We start from the raw sequence: 22,430 nt of genomic DNA, 5'->3' as shown, positions 1-22,430 counted from the left end.
ACAGTTGGGACTTCGAAGAGTTGCATCCATGAGTATTACATTGTTGTGGATGGGCAGCTCATTCCCTGCAAGTCCTCTCTGTCAGCCTTTGATGAACATTTCAAAGCACATTATGTGTTTGGCATTTCATATGATGCTGCTTTGGTTTCATGGTATGGCTTCATTTACGGTTTGGCTTTAATGCTATCTTGGATCTCACTGACTTTAAAATTCTTGGGACCTCTGGAATTAAATTGCCAGTCGTATCCAGTACATGGTACTATACCTCAAGTAACTGGGGATAATTCAGGAATGCACACACTTATTGGGATTTTAGAATTATTAACTCAAATTATTTTTGTAGGTTTTGTTTGACTGACAAGTCTGCTTTTCAGAGCATTTTCACTGATGACCACCCAGACAATAAGTTCTACATACTGAGCACTGTCAAAGCCTATTTTCACATTTTTGATGTACACTGTAAACCTCAACATTCAAAATAATGAATTGTTTTGAGTAGGACAAACTTAAATTAAACAAATTAGTTCAATCAAATTAACTTTTATGAGTATTTAGCACTTTCTTTTTCTTTCGAGTTCACAGAACTGATATATTTTAAGTAAACTAAAGTAAAGTAAACTGTTTCATTATTTTGAATTTAATGAACTAATTTCTTTTAATTTAGACAAACTTAAGTTTAACTGAAACTGGGCTAGGACTTCTATTTCCCAGAATGCTTTGCCCATAGCACTTAAAATGGAGAGTAAATGTTAAAATTAAGTGTTATATAATGTTTTTTTTGTGCAATATTAACGTTATGTAGGAGATTCAGTAGCGATTGTTTTATTATGCTAATTTAGAGTTTACTAATGTGTAACGTGGCGTCTTGCCTTAACTTGAATAAATAATTTCTTTTTCAAAACTTCGGGCACCAGACAGTTTTCTTAAAACTGCCAAAACAAAAATGAACAACCCAGATAGCAAAGGAAACCATCAATTACACAAAGAAACACAAAAATAAAAAAAAAATGCTTGAATTTAACAGAATTTTATTCCTTAATGTCCATAAACATAATAACAAATAAAAACACTTGTTTAAAGAGAGAAAGAAAACACCAAAATCCAACAAATAAATAAAAAATAATAAAAATAAACAAACGTCATGAGCCAGGATGTCAGCAGCATTCCCTGCATCTCCAATGGTGATTACACCCTCGAGGTAGTGGAGGACTTTACATATCTCAGTTCCGCTATCTCCAGCAACCTCTCTCTGGACAACCAGCTGAATACCAGGATCAGCAAGGCATCAATAGCGATGGCCCGCCTGACCAAGAGAGTGGGGTATAACCGTATGCTCACCATCAACACTAAGATGAAAGTGTACCAGGCCAGTGTCCTCAGCACTCTTCTTTACGGCAGTGAGACGTGGACTATGTATACCTGGCAAGAACGCAGACTTAACTCTTTCCATCTGCACTGCCTGAGGAGGATCCTGGGCATCACCTGGCAGAACCGTGTCCTAAACACTGAAGTGCTGGCTCAGGCAAAAACATTCAGCATGCACGCCCTCCTCTCACAAAGACGCCTACGCTGGCTCGGCCGTGTCTGCTGAATGCAGGATGGCTGGATTCCTAAGGACATCATGTATGGTGAGCTCACCTCTGGCACTAGACCAACAGGCAGACCAGCGCTCTGGTATAAAGACATCTGCAAGCGTGACCTGAAAGCCGGAAGCCTGAATCCCACAGACTTGGAAGCTGCCACCGCAAACCATGTCAGCTGGTGGCTCGCCATAAGGACCAGCATAAAGCTGAGCGAGTGAAAGAGAGAGGAACAGTGGGAGGAGAAAAGGCAGCGTAGACAGCAAAGAGCAGAGCCGATGCCCACAGAAACAGTCACAGGCTTCACCTGTAGCAGTTGCAACAGACTCTGCCGCTCTCGTATTGGACTGTTCAGTCACAGCAGGCACTGCAATTCCACAACAGACTGACTTGGGCGCAGATACTCCATTGTCTCCAGAGACAGAAGGATGCCAGACAGAGTTGTAATTCCACTTTGTCAGATGAAATAAGTATATATAATCATGTGAAACTATTATAATTTTAGTGGAATATCTTCAGTCATTTTGCTTTGCCAGTAAATGTATCTTGATGTAAGAATGTATACAGCGTTCTTGGTTTTCTAAAATGTTATTGTCGATGGTCTGATGTTTTTACTCCCATAATGTTTGAAGAATGGTGAATGGAAATTCATAGGCCTGTCATCACTCCTCCATTACAATATTATTCTCCCACTTTTCCAGACACTGACCCATTGAATATACATGTTAAATGTACAGCCTCTTTAAATGGATACATACAGTGAAAAGCACAACATAAATACCCTGCATATAAAATAATCACACAGCCATTGTGTAACATTGTGAAAGGCAATCAATTATGTCTGGAGGTTTACTTGACAAAAGTTCTAAAAAGGTCCGAAATCGGTCCAGCCGGATCTGAACGTCCATAAAACAGTTTAATCACATCTACATCACAAATAATAACATTTGTAGACTTAAGCAAATTAAGAGTGTTCTGATTTAGCATTATATTTTATTGTGGATATAACATTTTTGAACAGAAACAAATTTTCTTCAGTTTTACATTAATTTTTAGCATCCGTTAACCAAATAACAAAATAAAACTACAAAAAGAAAGATTTTTGTTTTTTTTTAAAGTTGACATTTATCCCTTTCAGTTTAAACATAAACCTTGAATGGTTAATAAATAATAAATAGTAATAATATAATAATTATATAATAATATAATAGTAATAAATAATTAAATCTGCATTGTTGCACAATCAGTGTAAAATATTTCACTCACTTTTGAAAGTGTTACATGGACACTGGTGGGACTCATATATACACCAGAAAAGAGTGAAATTTAAAGGTGCCCTAGAACTTTTTTTAAAAAGATGTAATATAAGTCTAAGGTGTCCCCTGAATGTGTCTGTGAAGTTTCAGCTCAAATTACCCCATAGATTTTTTTTACCCCATTTTTTTTTTTTTTTTTTTACATTTTTTTAACTGCCTATTTTGGGGCATCATTATAAATGAGCCGATTCAGGGCTACTGGCCCTTTAATTGCCTTGCCTTGAACAGTGCATAAACAAAGTTTACACAGCTAATATAACCCTCAAATGGATCTTTACAAAGTGTTCGTCATGCATGCGTCGGATTATGTGAGTATTGTATGCTGTTATATTGTTTACGTTGATTCTGAATGAATTTGAGGCTGTGCTCCGTGGCTAACGGCTAATGCTACACTGTTGGAGAGATTTATAAAGAATGAAGTTGTGTTTATGAATTATACAGACTGCAAGTGTTTAATAATGAAAATAGCGACGGCTCTTGTCTCCGTGAATACAGTAAGAAACGATGGTAACTTTAACCACATTTAACAGTACATTAGCAACATGCTAACGAAACATTTAGAAAGACAGTTTACAAATATCACAAAAAATATCATGTTATCATGGATCATGTCAGTTATTATTGCTCCATCTGCCATGTTTCGCTATTGTTCTTGCTTGCTTACCTAGTCTGTTGATTCACCTGTGCAGATCCAGACGTTACTGGCTGCCCTTGTGTAATGCCTTTCATATTGTTGGGAACATGGGCTGGCATATGCAAATATTGGGGCGTACACCCTGACTGTTACGTAACAGTCGGTGTTATGTTGAGATTTGCCTGTTCTTCAGAGGTCTTTTAAACAAATGAGATTTATATAAGAAGGAGGAAACAATGGTGTTTGAGACTCACTGTATGTCATTTCCATGTACTGAACTCTTGTTATTTAACTATGCCAAGATAAATTCAATTTTTCATTCGAGGGCACCTTTAACACCTGTGGAGTTTATAATAAGATAATTAATGTGTTGGTCAATTTATCGATATTAAGATTTGTGATTTTATATATATATAAAACATGAACATTTAATAGAGTTCTCTGACAATAGCACTTCTATATTATAAAGAGAACGATAGTTGATTGCTTTCTGTATGTAAATTATCACTGTATAGGAAACAGATGGCTTTAGGGACACACTTCAACTCAGGACATTAGGACATGGTGACAATAAAAAACAACAATGGACCAAATGAAGATCAAAGTGCAAGATACCATCTAGAGAAAAGCACAACCAGGAAGCAAAGGAGCAGTACTTTGAGGAAATCAACAGGGTTAAATCTGTACAAACACAAAGAGTGGTCTGGTGATCTCAACAAGCTTCCACAGGTAACATTCCCCAATGCGTCTTGTTTGTGGTATAATCGCTTACACTTTTAAGCAATTAAGAAAATCTCTCAAGGCCCACCTACAGTTTACAAATGGATGGGTGCAGGACCTGCAGATTTTCTGTACAAATGACCAGAAAACCATAGTTTGCACAAAGGTATGTAACAAACACACCTGTGTCACTACTTTAAACATATTTTACATTACTGCAGCACCTTTAGTCATGACAGTTTGTTTTTTTACTTGCTGTTACTTTTTGTTGCTATTGCTGATGTTGTTTGGACTAATCTGGGATTATGTTATAGTTATTATTAATTTTATATTTAGTTCAATTTTATTTATATCTTAGGTAACTGTGACATTTCAGCCTACTGGATGATGCCCGCTAGTGGTTCAAATGGAGATGGCTATAAGACTTCTCTGGTGCAGCTAAAGCCGAGTTCAGACTGCACGATTTTCAAAGTAGTCGGGTCACTGTTCATTTCACACTGCATGACTATCTTGGCCAGCATTCAGTCGCTGCTGTGTTCATACTGCACGATGGATCGGTGATAGAAGGTTTCACACTGCATGACTTTACAATCGCCGACAACTCTGTCTGGCACGCAAACTACGTTTCACAACCAAACACACGCGAGATGTGACAAGGAAACAACGCGATATCACGCATGCAAGACCGGAGTTAATAATAATAATAATAATAATAATAATATTATTATTAAAAACGGTAGCCCGCAAGAAGCTTGCAATACGAATTGCCTGTGCGCTGATTTGCAGCGAAAACAAGAAAAAGAAAAGAAGAATATGGAGGAGGAAATGGTTGGGGAGACTGTGGATTGTGTATTCTGCAACGAGAGTTGGAGGTAAATAAATAACTTTTCAATGTGCTGCTGTTGCGGATGGTCCAGCAAATGTTTGTGCTTTGTTTCTGTTTGATATAATTGTAATGTTTATCTGAAACGAAGCCATGCTTGCTGATATTGTGGTCTATAACTCCTCCCTGAACTCCCCGCTCACCCTTCTCCTTTGCTGTCTTCTCTGACTTATCTGCAACATATCATCCGAAGGTAATATGGAATGCTTGCCTCTCCTCTATCTTTAGCAAAGCTCTTTCTAATACAGTTTTTTCCCTCTCTACTCTGCACACTTTCTGTTGTAACTGGAGTATGTTTGGTGTCTTTCTTAATAAACCACTTTTTTTTAAAAAGCATTTAAACAAAAAAAGTGTTGTCTTTTCTTAACATATTCTTAATAAAACATACAACATAATATATTAGCTATTCTTTTGCATATTACATACACAACAATATTAGCGTTTCGGAAACCTACTGTAAAGTAAAAAGATTTTGGTGCCATAAAAAAATTATTTGATTTAAAGCGTCTTTTTTATTTTTTTTAATCACTGTTTGTAAACTACATTAGCATGATCATAAGAGATGAACCAGTCAAAAGTTCAGAAAGTTTATCAGGTGAATTATCAACATCCTTCAAAAGCCTGTGCATCAGAGTAAGCAGTGTTGAGAGGTTTGTCAAGAACTGATGAAATATAGCGTGTATGAAATATAGCGTGTACACTCATATAGCGGTACGTTACTATAATAAAAGATAACAGAGCCATAATTACAATATTTCCCTGTTAATTAAACTTTGCCATTAATTAACAATATTTTATTGATGGTTTGGTAATTGAGGTATCAAATGGTTCTTTATTTGATTTGTAATACTAGAACAACATTTTAGGTAATAAACGTAATCTTAGCGTAATCATGTAATTCTTTGAGAAAGAACATCTTCTGAGACCAATTAGTGATTGTCAAACTTTGCCAACCTTGCCATTAATTAATGCCATTTTCTTCATGATTCTATGATAGTATGATTATTGAAATGTCAACTTATTTCTTACTTTACCTGTGAGATATAAACATATTTGATTGTTTTTTCTGTGCAAGAAAGAACATGGCAGCTACAGGTTTGAACATGAGGGTTATTTTTCGCAGGCAAACTTTGTCAGCATCGCCATTAATTAACAATATTTTCATAATTTTCTCAAGGTATGATTGCGAAATCAACTTATTTGATATTTTGACTTGTAAAATGCAGTATTTCGTAAAGTATTAATCATGGGTTAATCAGTGATGTTGCGTAAATTGTGAAATTACATTCCATCTTCACACTCGCACCAATAATTAGCTACAATGTGATTTACTTATTTAATAGCCATATCTATCTGATCTACCTTCCAGGATGATTGTCACTTTTTGTTATTGCCAGAGACCTTTATTTTATTGGTGGATTTTGGATAACATTGTAATATTACCTATGGCAGGATTCCTTGAGGGTTTTACTGCGGAGAGATTCTGCCGTTTTTGCATGGCAACAAGAAATGAGGTTCAGCACTAAAGACACTCATGACAGGCATGTGGAGGAGGTAAAGCAGATCCTTCTTTGAGGAAGCTGTATAGAGTGAGAGGAAGCTGTCCACTTAGTGATACTTTGCAACATTTTCATGCTGTCACTGGCTACCCACCAGATGCTTTACATGATCTACTAGAGGGCATTATGCCAGTTGAACTCTATCGCTGAGATGATTGAAAAGAAATACATCTCTGGAATCAGTGAATCATGCAGTAAAGACCTTTGTTTACCTTTTCTATGACAAAACCAACAGACCTCAGCCAATTCCAATGGCTTTTGCCACCAAAGGAACAATTGGAGGCAATGCCCATGAAAATTGGACATTGCTTATACTTCTTCGAATTTTAATTGGGGATGATGTCACAGAAGGAGACAGTTCATGGGAAATTTCCCCCCAGCTGATAAAAGCCTTTGGCCCACTGTCTGATGTTTGGACAATGAGTTTTGAGGGTAAACACAATTTTTATTTATTTTTATTTTATTTATTTATTTATTTATTTATTTATTTTTTAAGTAACTTGTGAATGTCAAACCTTCATAAATGTAGCCCTCACACTGGCTGTCCAACATCAGAGAATTATGGCATAATATCTGGACTATAGCTCATTTTTCTGACCCCCAATTGAAATAGACAAAGTTAAAACTGCACTGGTTACATAATTTCTTGATTATATTCAGCAGGTATTTCATCAAATAACACTAGAGCTGATTGCTTCCTCTGTGACAGCTGATGGAATTGAATACAGTACAGATATGGTTATCTCTGCTGGGTCATGCTCTGGTCTCCGAGAATTCAAGCTGATATCACAGACTGTAGCAGTGAACTTGAGCATATTCGGTCATACGAACTTTGCAGTTTACATGTCAGAGCTCAGTGAGGTTTTCCCTCTATCATGTTAATAGGCAGGATGGTGGTGACACCTAAATGTTATATCTTGAGTTAAGCGAATGATCTAATGTTCCATGTTTCTTCTGTTCTCTTTTTCTCCTAGTCTTTTGGTTGCAGTGAAGTCCTAAAGTCCCGAGGGTTGTCATCAAACTTCATGTTGTATTTATGGCCTTTCCAACTTAAAGGGTTAGTTCACCTTGCCATGAAAATTCTGTCATTTAGACCAGGAGTCTTTATCTACCACAAGATTACTTTAACCATGTATTTACTATAGGGCAATTTTTTCAATTAATTAGAATTTAATGCTTTGCCTCTGTTATTATTTTTAAATCGAGAAATCACGATTTTGAAATAAAAATATTTGCAAACGCTCTATAAACGTAGAACACATCGCTAGTCTTAAGTGGCTGTTCACTCAGAAATGCATTATTGTGCTGAAATAAAAAGAGATGTGGGCAGTGGAATGGGAAAAAAACAAAACAAAACAAAAAAAAACAATTTTAACTGGGAACAGAAAATGACAGGCAAAGATTGGCTTTATGGCCCACTAGAATTTGTGTGTGGACTCCACAGGCCATTAGCCTTTCTCAGGCTGTGGGGTTCAACAGGTGAAAGGTTAATTCGTTCTTTGGTGCATATGAGGAAGAGCTGTGGAACCTAAGACAGATCTCACACGCCTGTGGAATATAGATGAAACAGGGTGCCACAGCGTCTAAAAGCCACAAACCATCATTGGCATCAGGGGGAAAAGGCAGGCGGCCAGGATGACCAGCGCAGAGAGAGACTTTATGGTAACAGCTGTATGTGCCACGAGTGCTGCAGGCCAGTGCGTAATGATAACATCGCAAATCAGTATAAAACATATGAAACAATGTATGAAATAAGTATATTCTTTGTCTGCAGTTCTTGATTGCTTTTGAGCTGGTCAAGGCTTTTGAGCTGTAAGGCTGGTTTTCCTGAAGACAGAACACAAGATCATCCTGCAGTAAAACAAACTCACTAATCTGGAGAGAAGATCTCAAAGAAATAGCATTGGACGCCACCTTGCCCAAACTTCTCTCTTATCTATGCTCTGTCACATCTTGTTTTGGTGTTATTATTATTTATGTTCATGGTTTATTTTTCAGGTTTACTTTTTTTCATTGCTTTGTTTGTGTTTGTCATGTGCTCCCTGTTATGTGATTGCCTGCTCCTCATGTCATCATGTCATTTGCTTCCCTTGTCTCATGTGTTATGTTCTCATTGGTTGATTTATAATGTGGCTTCTCAGTTCTGTCATTGGTTCATTGTCTTGATTGTTCACAGTGTCACAGACAGAAGGATAGGTTTGCAGGTATGATAGTGTTTATTCACAAACAGCAAGGATATACGGATGAGCAGGTGAGTAATAGAACAGAAGTAACAATACTGCCCTTTCTCTTGCAGGTGAATGACTCATGGATGGCAGGAAGCGAAGTGGTGGAATAGACTCACAGAGATGGTAGATAGACACACAGATACGAAGCATGAAGACTGGGAAGCACGCTGGAGTGGAATGGGTAAGTATTCACAATGATCAGGCGCATCAGCATAGTTGTCCTAGTATCATCAACAAGACCGGAAAGTGAACTGAGTGCTGTGCTTAAGTATCTGGTGGTGATTGGTTGATGATGAGGATCAGGTGTGTGTGGTTAGAACTCTGGTGAGGGAGTGTGCTGTGATTGGCTGATGGATGAGCCTGGCAGGCCTGTGACACACAGGTGTTCCTTGTTTGTCATTTGTATAAACAGCCCTCATGTTTCATTGTACTCTTGTTTAGCTTTGTCCTAGGTGTAACCTGCTGTTTGGTAGTGATGGGCAGATCGAGGCTTCGTGAAACACTGAAACAGATGAAGCAAATGTGCGTAATGATTCGAGGCTTCGAAACAATCTGACACCCGTCTCCACGGTGACCCCTAGTGGTCAGAACAGTGTAAATGCAACAAAACTCAGGCCAAACATGCATTAAAATACCCTTTAACAAATGTATTGCAAATGTTTTATTGAAAGTAAAATCAATTAAATGGAATTAACTAATCATCTAATAAGATTAAATATAGAGTGTCTGTATAATATGTGTTCTTTTATCAATTTTAAAGGCATGTTTCTTTGTTCCATGGCTCAAGCTAAACAGGCCAATAAGAGATTAATAACCAGGGGCGGCGCCAGCCGATTTTGCCGGGGCTTCAGCCCCGAATGTTTTGAGTCAAGCCCCGAATGTAATGACTGTCACTGAGCAAATATGAAACTGGACAACAGCCTGTGTAAACCCCCGAAGTTGCTTTATTTCGTTGCGCTTTGGCTTTGCATATAGGCTACTGCATACAGCCTGTAAAAATAGACCTTAAAAATAAACTATATAATTTTTCTAAACATATCTCTCTATAAAAATACGTTAAGCAGTTCAATACCGCTTTTCTACAGTATCCGTCCATGCACCGGTAACGTTAGCGCTTTTTCTCTCTTCTCTCCGACAGCGCGTTCACACGCCGCAGCTGAACACAGACACGCCTCCTGTCACTCACTCAGAGCAGCGGCAGGCCTCGAGACTCTCTTTCGGTCCGGTTGAAGGGTTTTTGTTATATAACAACCGATATGACAACTTTAGCACATTTATCAGCTATACATTCATTCAGTGTTTCCCATTAATGACCCTCTGCTGCCGCCACCGTTTCATAATGAACTGAAAATTTAAAACATACTACGTTTGCCAACGAGCTAAAATCGAAACCGTGATATGGCTTTGTGCCTTTATAAAACAGCGAAAGACAGTGATTAAGTATATATATAGTCTGTCTGTGCTGCGTGTTTTAAAGAGAAGTGAGGGCATTTGCACACGCGATCAGCTGGTGATCTGGTGATCAAAATAAAAGCTCAAGGATTTATCTTTTAAAAAGAAATGAGTACAAAAGTATTGTTAAAAAAAAAAAAAAAAAAAAAAAAGATGTTTGAACCCTTTTTAATGTCCAGGTACAAGTCAATGCTGTTTCTTTGTTCAATTTTCACACTGTACATGGGTTGTAGCTCTTAATTTTGAGTTTCCAGAGTGCACCAGATTGATGCATTTAACCTTAAAATGTACAAAATTTTCTCCCCTAGAGGAGGTACACCAAACATAGTTTTACAAATTACAGTGTCAAATAATGTACATTTTCTGAACAAGAATACGACAAAAAAGCTCCTTTCATGTCAGTAAAGCTGTTAATAGAAAATTAAAATGTCTTTGGACAAATATAGATTTGGGCTAAGCCCTGGATGTTTACAATGTCTGGCTCCGCCCCTGTTAATAACTACCATTATTAATTTTAATTATTATAATGTATAATTAAAACATCTACATATGTATAAAACTGATTGGAGATCAGGCAAAACCATAGGGTAAAGCCCTAGACACTTGTTCAATAGTTCTCAGTGAATCTGCATGATTCATGGGCTCACTTTATCATTGCCCTCTATCGGTGAACCATTGAAATTTCGAACTGTTTTGAAACAGTGATGACGTAACGAAGCCTCGTTTACTAAAATCATGTGACTTTAGCAGTTTGATACAAGCTCCGAATCACTGATTTGAAACAAAAGATTCATGAAGCTTCGGAGCTTCATGAAGCAGTGTTTCGAAATCGGCCATCACTACTGTTTGGTGAGTGTCTAAGTCAAGCCATGCCAAGCCATGTCTTTATGTATTTTTTTCATGTTTGGAATATTAAACTGCACTTGGGTTCTCACTACACTCACCTCTGTTACATGCTCCCATATATGCAACCCTTATCCTTGCTTATGATCTGTTTTTCTCTCAAAAACCATGCTTGTGATTGATTCAATACAAGGAATATTTTGCAAAACTGCAATGGAATATTTTTTAGCATTTACAGGTCACTTAAAGAGAAAATAATTATTAGAATACTGGATTATAAACAACTAAGAAATGCCACAATTAAGACCTCAAAGCAGATATGAGGGTGAAGGGCTTCCAGAAGTCGTGGCAAATATTATGCTCCAAATGGAAAGCTCACCAACAGAAGTATCTTTTGGAAAGGAGAAACATCTGCAAAAGCAGCGCTGGTAGGAAAGGGAAAATAAAGTATTTTAATCATGCCGTCCAATGTTTTGAGCAGGACAGAGTCAGCTGAGCACCATGCCTGTGCACTCGAGGCTATGGCTGGAGCAAAGCACCCCTTTGCCCACCAGTAACTCCTTTAGCTCCAGCAGCATTGCCCTATGTACCAGCAACAACGGCTTCGACACCTCAGGGTGCTTCTCAATATCCTATGACCCGGAAACCGATCGAGCTTAGCCATTTTGAAGGATATCTCAATTCTCTAATTGCACCGCGAGGAGGCGAGGATCGAGGAGTGAGGAGGCTTCCTGGAAGTCATGAGCGAGGATACACAGGTGTATCCTTTGCAGAAGTCTTTCTCTTTGAGAAACCTGATGCACATATATATTATTATCCCCCTTCATATCTGTCACAATAATTTAAATGTATGCTTTATTTTTACAGTTTAAATACACTTTACATCTCACATATTACTACGGGGCATCATGTTTTATTAATATATTATATATATATATATATATTTTTTTTAAATAACCAAACTTTAACAACATATGGGTAGATTCCTTGAGTGCAGCTGATGACTCTTTGAAGTGACGCTAAAGGGAGTGTGGATATCATTTCACTTGATTAAATTCCTCCATCCTTGAGTCTTTTCCTTGCGTCACATGCACACCTCATTGCAAATATGCCTTTCTCTGCAAATGACTCACTCACACACTGTCACGAATCCTGTCAGTTCCGGACTACATTTCCCATCATCCCCCCTGTCAATCACATGCACTCACTCCACCTATCACCTGTTGCCACATCCACCCTAGCACACCACACTGATCACCACACCCAGCTGCAGCTCATTATCAGGACTATAAAGGACTCACACTCACACCACCAGTTTGCAAAGTCTTGATTACACAGTGTGTCATTTCTGAGCGTTTCCTTGTTTCCTGTCTGCCTGTCTGTGTTTGATCTGGCCTGTTCCTGTTTATTGACCCTGCCTGTTCCTGTTTATTGACCCGTTGCTGCCTGTCCTGACTCTTGCCTTGTATGCTGTTCTGTGAATGATATCCGCCTGCCTCGATCTACTGCCTGTACCCTGACTACGTTTCTGCCTGTTCCTTACTGTTCCTGTTTGCCCCTGATCGACCCAGCCTGTACGACTATGCTCACTGTAAATAAAAGCTTGCATATGGATCTCTGCCTCAGTCCCGCTACGTTACACATACACTAGAAAACTTTGTTCGTTATCTTTTCCATTGTTCCCTATTGTTATGGTTAATGGCAATTTTTTTTTTCTTACAGCAAGTTTACAGATGCTAGGTCCAGAAAGATACTATATGGCCATTGCTTTTAGTAGAATTTGTGTCCAAGAATTTTGAAATAAAGGGATTATTTGAAAGAACATAAATGGCTCTTACTCTATTACTCAAATTGCAACAATAGAAATAAAGGTAAATGTTTAAGGGTGTTTTTTAGGGAGGTGGGTTACCTAATGAGGCTTGATCAGATAATTCACCAGAACCTGCCTGATTCAACCTGGTTGTGTCCCTGAGGCTGCATGCAAGATTTTGTATACCAAATTCTGATGACACTGATGAAACTTAGACAGAACTTTATCACTGCTGACATGGCAAAATGCTTTGAAAGGTCACATAGTCAAATCAGCAAAACAGTGAAATTTTGGATAAATGTTTTGTACAAGCATACCAAGAATTTTATTCCATGGCTACCCCGTGAAATAATGAAGGCCACTCTGCAACAGGCTTTGTTTAAACACTACTTGTATAATTGACTGCACAGAAACTGTCCTACAGAAGGCTAAAATCTAGATTCAAGAAGTGAATCATACAGTCACTATTATGCCAGTAATACTCTGAAGTACAGTGGGTACGGAAAGTATTCAGACCCCATTTGCTAAAATCATTTAAGTTCATTTTTTTTCCTCATTAATGTACACACAGCACCCCATATTGACAGAAAATCACAGAATTGTTGACATTGCAGATTTATTAAAAAAGAAAAACTGAAATATCACATGGTCCTAAATATTCAGACCCTTTGCTGTGACACTCATATATTTAATTCAGGTGCTGTCCATTTCTTCTGATCGTCATTGAGATGGTTCTACACCTTCATTTGAGTCCAGCTGTGTTTGATTATACTGATTGGACTTGATTAGGAAAGCCACACACCTGTCTATATAAGACCCTACAGCTCACAGTGCATGTCAGAGCAAATGAGAATCATGAGGTCAAAGGAACTGCCTGAAGAGCTCAGAGACAGAATTGTGGCAAGGCACAGATCTGGCCAAGGTTACAAAAAAATTTCTGCTGCACTTAAGGTTCCTAAGAGCACAGTGGCCTCCATAATCCTTAAATGGAAGATGTTTGGGACGACCAGAACCCTTCCTAGAGCTGGCCGTCCGGCCAAACTGAGCTATCGGGGGAGAAGAGCCTTGGTGAGAGAGGTAAAGAAGAACCCAGAGATGCAGTCGGGAGATGGGAGAATGTTGTAGAAAGTCAACCATCACTGCAGCCCTCCACCAGCCGGGGCTTTATGGCAGAGTGGCCCGACGGAAGCCTCTCCTCAGTGCAAGACACATGAAAGCCCGCATGGAGTTTGCTAAAAAAAACACCTGAAGGATTCCAAGATGGTGAGAAATAAGATTCTCTGGTCTGATGAGACCAAGATAGAACTTTTTGGCCTTAATTCTAAGCGGTATGTGTGGAGAAAACCAGGCACTGCTCATCACCTGTCCAATACAGTCCCAACAGTGAAGCATGGTGGTGGCAGCATCATGCTGTGGGGGTGTTTTTCAGCTGCAGGGACAGGACGACAATCAAGGGAAAGATGAATGCGGCCAAGTACAGGGATATCCTGGATGGAAACCTTCTCCAGAGTGCTCAGGACCTCAGACTGGGCCGAAGGTTTACCTTCCAACAAGACAATGACCCTAAGCACACAGCTAAAATAACGAAGGAGTGGCTTCACAACAACTCCGTGACTGTTCTTGAATGGCCCAGCCAGAGCCCTGACTTAAACCCAATTGAGCATCTCTGGAGAGACCTAAAAATGGCTGTCCACCAACGTTTACCATCCAACCTGACAGAACTGGAGAGGATCTGCAAGGAGGAATGGCAGAGGATCCCCAAAACCAGGTGTGAAAAACTTGTTGCATCTTTCCCAAAAAGACTCATGGCTGTATTAGATCAAAAGGGTGCTTCTACTAAATACTGAGAAAAGGGTCTGAATACTTAGGACCATGTGATATTTCAGTTTTTCTTTTTTAATAAATCTGCAAAAATGTCAACAATTCTGTGTTTTTCTGTCAATATGGGGTGCTGTGTGTACATTAATGAGGAAAAAAATGAACTTAAATGATTTTAGCAAATGGCTGCAATATAACAAAGAGTGAAAAATTTAAGGGGGTCTGAATACTTTCCGTACCCACTGTATGTGGTAGCAAATTTTTCATCTGGATTAGTTCATTTCGGAGGCTTATTTGTGGCAAATGTAGCGACAGGCATAAAGGAGTAGTACTACATGAACACTTCAGCCGCTACTATTAATGATCTATATAAGAATTTCAGAGATCACATATCTTGAAAACTAATTATATAAACCTGTACAGATATTGTTAGTGTACTGTGGATCCACAAATTAATTTGCATGCATTTATTTGTTACATGTTAGGCCATTAAGCGATTCACACTGATTTAAACTGATTAAAAAAGGCATAATACTGAATAAAAAAATAAATAAAAAATGTGAAACTGACAGCATTGACCGGCACTGACAGCAGAGGGGGAAACACAATCCCTTTCTATTTAATGAAATAAACAGTGCTTTGAATTTTCCAGGTAGGCTACATCTATTATCTTGACCTGGCCTAAGGACACTGCACATTTTGTAAAGGTGCATTCCATTCGACCGTAAGTGGACTACCAAGTGGACTTGACAGGGTATTTCACCACAAAGAATCTGATTATTGATGGAGATCTATGTATTTATTGACTAATGGAAATATTCTCGAGAGTAACAATATATTGTATTATAGTTGATGTAAGGATGAATCTATTATAATTAACATGAGGTCTATGTCATACCATCTCTAAATAGATGTTTAAAGGAAGCAACTGTGTGTATTTGTGTGTGTGAAGGCGTCTGGTTTCATGTGCAAAATGACCTCACAAATGTAAGAATATATAAAGATATGAGATTCGCAAGAGATACTGATCTGCTTCTCTCAGGCTTTTTGCATGACAAACATTGCAAAGATGAGGTCATAAAACAGAGTATAATAAATAAAAAAACAGGGGCAAGTCAGAAATATTTTAATGAGAACCTGGAGAAATAACCATGGTCATCTGTGTGCCCTCAATGAGTGAGCATCTGTCTCGTCTTCAGAGCTTCTCTTCTTCTTTCTTCTGAAGGTCTGTGGCTTATTTTATTTTTACTCTTTCCTGCCTCCAGACTCATTTAATTACTTCAGACATGAGGCCAACAATGACCTATAACTATAAATAAATAAGCTGTAGGAAACTCCCCATCACCCCAAAAACGGAATCCGACGGCCTGGGCGAAGGTTTAATGCGTGTATGTATTTTCAGCGCCCCTGTAAAATTCACTTAATTTCTAGAATTTAGTTTCAATTTTACTTTAGCTGCTGGTTTAATCTGACTCCAATTTCAAATAATTACTCTTAGATGGTGTTCAAATTAGAAATTAATCATTGGTTATGCATTTGATTATTCTGATTACCTTATCTCTTCAATTATTCGTTCACTGCGGTCCCGATATCACTTTAGAAAAGTCACTTTGGCTGACTGAATGCTTTTCTCGGACACAAACTCATCAGTTCTGACCATAAACATTGGATGCAGGGCAAATATCTACCTATAAGTTGGTCACGCTCTGCTGAGCAGATGAGTTTTGCTTTATTGCAGGGCACTTGATCTCAGTTTTTGTCTTAGCAGGAAAATCAAGTCTTACAAAGTCATGCAGTATATAAACATAAAACGGTCTAAAATGTTTATGATTTATGACTCATTTGATGATTTATTTAAATAATATATAGTAATACCAGTATAGTTCTGTTTGATTATTTGCTTAAATATGGAAAAAATACAGAGATGTATCATGAAACAGGAAAGTAAGAGCTAACAGGAACTTAAAAAAAAAAAAAAAAAATGACAGAGCCCACACAAAACAGAGTCGTGCCATTAGTGAGTGAGAACCAGTCATGATGGACCATTTATATCTTTTCTTCTTTATGATTCAATTTAGTACTGGTAAGTTCAGACTTTTGATTATTTTTTAATTTATGAGGAACTGTTGTGAGATCAGTGTGATGTAGTTGTAGTTATTTAAAACATCAGTTTAAAACATATCTAAAACAATTTAAGTATAACAAAGCATCTTTTAAGAAATTTGTGTTTTGTAGTTTTTTGAATAGATTTTCATTATCTGTCTATTCACATGTGCAGAACATTGAATTAATTTGTCAATTGCAGATATTCAAACTGAAATAGTCTTTGAATTCCTAAAGGATGAAATCAGGAGGGCTGCTTCTTTTCTTAACTAGTGAAATAATGCATAGCTACAGAAACTAAAAATTGTATTTGTGTACACAAATGGAAGAAAAATAAATAAATAATAATAAAACTGAATGATTTGAGCAACATTATCTTTTTGTGTTCATTAAAAGTTGCTAAGGTTTGAATAAAAACTCTAAAAAAGCCTTCAGGTCTTAAAGGGTTAATTCAAATAAATAATTTCAAATAATTTGAGCTTCAGCCTGGTTTAGCATTTTTATATATATATATATATATATATATATATATATATATATATATATATATATATATATATATATATATATATATATATATAAATGTCTTTGGTCAAATTAAGCTGTAAAATAAATTTAAAATTTATCCCTTTAAATGCAATGGATTTTGAAAGATATCAACAAAAAAACGGGCAAAAAACTTTAAAAGCGATTTTCTCAGGTTTTCAATTGGAAAAAGAGGGCAGACGACCATAATTAAAATGGGTATATCTTGACTATGATATCATTTTAAAGCTTATTGTCTCATCTTTCCATTGATACCAAAATCTCAATTTTGAAATTTGGGTCACTGTGACTCATTTTGCTGGATCAGGTCACATATATTCCAGTAAAGCCCATTTGTAATTTTTTGACAAGCTCTCTTGTTTGCAGGCTGTATTCTTCCAGATGAGCAGCAGACAACACGCATAACAGGATACACAGGTGGATCAGTGGTGCTGCCCTGCTCCTGCGCTCATCCTCAGTCTACAGTCAACACATTCACATGGCTGTTTTATGGCAATGGTAAACAATGGATTCCAGTATTTGAGGATGAGGAGTACAGCGGCAGACGTGTGCTGTTTAATGAAAGTTCTCCACAAAATCTGTCTCTTCTCATTTCTGAGCTCAGACAGGAAGATCAAGGGTTCTATGAGTGTAAGACTGAACACGATAAAATTACTATAACCATTCGTTTAACAGTGAAGGGTAAGTGATGCTTCTAGAAATCTGAATCGCTCTTGTTAGACATGATTGATATCTCAGGAATAGACATTCAATTGTTCTTTTTACAAAATTATTATTTGAAAATGAAAAAAGAAATTTGGAGAACCAGTGACAGACTTTAAATTCTACATTCACTGACCTTTGAGTTTCACTTTTGTTCTCACAACAATGTGGCTCATTCATGGCTTTTTTTCCTGTATAAATATTTTTAGGCTGTAATTTGGTTCAGAACACAGAGGTAACGATTGCGGTGACAGGATATGCAGGAGAGTCTGTGGTTCTGCCCTGCTCATGCTCTGAACTACTGACTAAACCTGAACAGATACAATGGATGTATATTGTAGAAAAAGCTTATAAGGAAATTTACCCAAATGAAAAGATTGAGAGGCACAAGAACAGAGTCAAACTGTTGAATCAAACATCTCCAGGAAATCTCTCTCTATACATATCAGCACTGACCGCAGAGGACGAAGGAGACTATTATTGTTCTGTCTCGTCTCAAAAAGTCTCCTACAGACTTTATGTTGAAGGTAGTTTTGTTCTGTTGATGTTACTTTGATCATCATTACTACTGATTTTATGAAGAATCTAAATATTTAGAGGAATGAGGTAAACTTGTAGGATGACATGCTGTTTGCATTGTTATATTATCATTGACAGTTACTCTCGGGACAGAGAAACCACACATCCATACAGTTACTCTCGGGACAGAAAAACCACACACCCATAAAGAGAAACCACACATCCATACAGTTACTCTCGGGACAGAGAAACCACACATCCATACAGTTACTCTCGGGACAGAGAAACCACACATCCATACAGTTACTCTCGGGACAGAGAAACCACACATCCATACAGTTATTATCGGGACAGAGAAACCACACATCCATACATCCATCAGTTTATCAACACTTCAACCTTCACACCAAACACAAGAACTTCCACCACCTCAACAACCACACGACACATCTCAGTGTAAGTCAAAGGCTTGGTTTGCTTCTCATTATTCAACAATGATGATTACAATAATGTATTTTTCCAATGAACATGTCAACAGCCCTGTATGTTTCTCCACAGATCTCTTGATTCTAGTGGCAGTGTTTCCCTTAGCACTGATTCTGCCATTTCTGGCTTTATCTTCTAGATATGCAAAGGTACATAAACACATTCTTAGAGTATGTTGTAAATGACTGCCTAATGGGCCCTAGCAATGTTCTGGTTTAAAAACTATTGGTTACTTGTTTTTTGCCAAATGCACATGCCTATCGCCTTATTTTTACAGTTTAATGCACTTTGATATTCTTCTCGTTAAAAATGCAAAAGTTTGCAAAACACTGTTGTCATGTAAATTAATGGCCAAAATGCATAAGTTTTTCATTTTTAGTTGAAAACATTGTTGTGTAAACAGCCCCTATGAAAGTGGTGATTATACCCCAAACACCTGACTTGAATGAGCTTAAAAAATAAGTTGTGGCTAAAGCAGTTTCATAAAAGGTAATTGAAGTTCACACAGTCCCGCTAATTTGATGCAGTTTAACCTAGTCAAGATAACTGCACGTGCATGCTTTTCTTAAACAGCCCTAGTGGTCGATCATGGATCAAATCTATCCACCATAGGAAACAGCATATATTTTGTGCTGTTTTATGCGTTTGAGACATGGTGTTTTCCTCAGTGTCATGAAACAGAAACACAAGATCCAAATGCAAGTGAACAGTCTTTATTTAAACCACTGCAATGAGACAATAGCAGAACTGTAGCAGGTGCAGTATAATCCAGCAGTGCATAGTCTCTAGTTCAGGCAAGAAAATAACCAGTCCAAGCGATCCAGAAGAGAACAGTTTCCAGGCGTAGAGATGCAGGAACTAGGAGGACTGCAGAGAACCAGGACAGGACATGAACAACAATAATCTGACAACACTCCATAGAAACGCCAGCCAGATAAAGGCAGTGCATACAGAAAATAGGGGATAACACATCGAGCTTGATCTTCTTGGAGCCCAGGCGATAAGAAATAGAAAAATCGAAACGACCGAAAAATAAAGCCCACCGGGCCTGCCTAGAGTTCAATCTTTTAGTGGACTTGATGTACTCAAGATTTTTATGATCAGTCCAGACAACAAAAGGAACCCCCATACCTTCTAGCCAATGATGCCATTCCTCCAAGGCAAGCTTGACTGCCAGCAGCTCTCTAATACCAATATCGTAGTTACGTTCAGCGGGAGACAAACGGTGAGAAAAATACGCGCAGGGATGCACCTTGTCATCCAAGGAAGAACGCTGGGATAGGATGGCACCAACCCCCACCTCTGACGCGTCAACCTCCACCACAAACTGCCGGGAGGGATCAGGGGCAACAAGGATGGGAGCTGAAAAAAATGTTCCTGGAGAGAGTGAGAAAATATCAGTATGTCATCCAGGTAGACATAAATGAACTGATCTAGCATGTCTCTCAACACGTCATTGACGAATGCCTGGAACACTGCGGGAGCGTTGGAAAGCCCAAAAGGAAGAACGCAATATTCAAAGTGCCCCCTGGGGGTATTAAATGCAGTCTTCCATTCATCCCCCTCCCTTATGCGAACCAAATGATATGCATTGCATTTCAAACAAAAAGACTTATACAATAAACATGAGTCACTGCATTTGCCTCTTAACTCCCTGAGGTCTGAAAACTCGCCGGCGCGTTTTGCAGGATTTTTTTCACATTGCAGCAAAACAGACTTAAAATACTCCGTCATTTCTTGTCATAGAGACATAAGTAATATATCAATTGAAACTATAGAATGTCTTCTTTTATTTGTGTACACTCAGAGTAAAAACGCAATGTTGTGCTTTTTGTAAAATAAAGAAAACTAACATGATGCGTGATCTCTCGTCTCCCTCTGAACGAAGTCCAATCTGATAATTCTCAGAAAATGAACTGTAACTTATGAATACTAATGACAAAAAAATGACACTTATGTCTAAAGAAACGTTGAAATGTCAGGTTTTAAATCATGCAAGTCAAATCGAAAACAAACATTCTGTGTTTATGTAATCTGTATGAAAAGAGAGCCATGTCAGAAGTCCGTGATTCAGCTCATTATCCGCTAATGCGGCCACGCCCACGGAGCCAGCGCTATTCAGACGCAAAAAAGCAGCTTTTCAGTTTGGCAAACACAGCTTACTCTGCGCTGGACCACCTGAACGGATTCTTGGTGGAGGTTAAGGCAGTCAAAGGGGCAGCTAGCTGGCTGAAATTGCGAATGAAATGCCGGTAAAAATTGGCAAAGCCCAGAAACCTCTGCAGGGCCTTGCGGGAGTCTGGAGTTGGCCAATCAACCACAGCCTGAATCTTGTGCGGATTCATGCACATCCCCTCGACCGACACAATGTAACCCAAAAAAGGAACAAACTGTGCATGGAAAATGCATTTCTCCGCCTTGACATAAAGACTATTCTCGAACAGCCTCTGAAGCACCCGCCTGACATGCTGAACATGTTCCTGGAGAGAGTGAGAAAATATCTGTATGTCATCCAGGTAGACATAAATGAACTGATCTAGCATGTCTCTCAACACGTCATTGACGAATGCCTGGAACACTGCGGGAGCGTTGGAAAGCCCAAAAGGAAGAACGCAATATTCAAAGTGCCCCCTGGGGGTATTAAATGCAGTCTTCCATTCATCCCCCTCCCTTATGCGAACCAAATGATATGCATTGCAGAGGTCCAATTTCGTGAAAAAAGAAGCCCCCTGCAGACGTTCAAAGGCAGAAGACATCAATGGTAAAGGATATGTATTCTTCACCGTGATGTTGTTCAGCCCTCGATAGTCAATACAGGTACGAAGAGACTCGTCCTTCTTTTTCATGAAAAAAACCCCGCACCTGCCGGCGAAGAAGAAGGGCAAATGATCCTGGCTGCTAGAGAATCAGAAATATATTTCTCCATGGCTCCCCTCTCCGGGACGAAAAGCAAATAAAGTTTGCCCTTAGGCAGAGACATACCTGGTAATAAATCTATTGCACAGTCATAGAGAAGATGCGGAGGTAGAGAAGCAGCTCGAGACTTACTGAACACTCTCTTCAGGTCGAGGTACTCACTTGGCACGTTTGACAGGTCCATATGCTCACCCTGAAACACAGAACGGGACACAGAAGGGCAAGCAGACAACAAACACGAAGCATGACAACTCTCACTCCAAGAGAGAATAGAATTCTGACTCCAATTTATATGAGGATTATGGAGCTCAAGCC

General features: G+C 38.4%; 1 protein-coding gene across 1 annotated transcript; it reads left to right on the top strand.

Annotated features, from left to right (window-relative positions):
- The first annotated feature begins 1,621 nt into the window (after positions 1-1,621).
- Positions 1,622-18,750, top strand: LOC137025323 (polymeric immunoglobulin receptor-like). The gene is made up of 5 exons (XM_067393322.1): positions 1,622-1,753; positions 8,869-8,943; positions 10,059-10,140; positions 17,859-18,173; positions 18,404-18,750. The coding sequence occupies exons 1-5, from the start codon at positions 1,622-1,624 to the stop codon at positions 18,748-18,750; spliced, it is 951 nt and encodes a 316-aa protein (XP_067249423.1).
- The last annotated feature ends 3,680 nt before the right edge of the window (positions 18,751-22,430 follow it).

Source organism: Chanodichthys erythropterus, chromosome 8, assembly GCF_024489055.1.
Source record: "Chanodichthys erythropterus isolate Z2021 chromosome 8, ASM2448905v1, whole genome shotgun sequence".
Taxonomy (NCBI): Eukaryota; Metazoa; Chordata; class Actinopteri; order Cypriniformes; family Xenocyprididae; genus Chanodichthys; species Chanodichthys erythropterus.
This window is presented reverse-complemented; position numbering and strand designations above follow the sequence as displayed.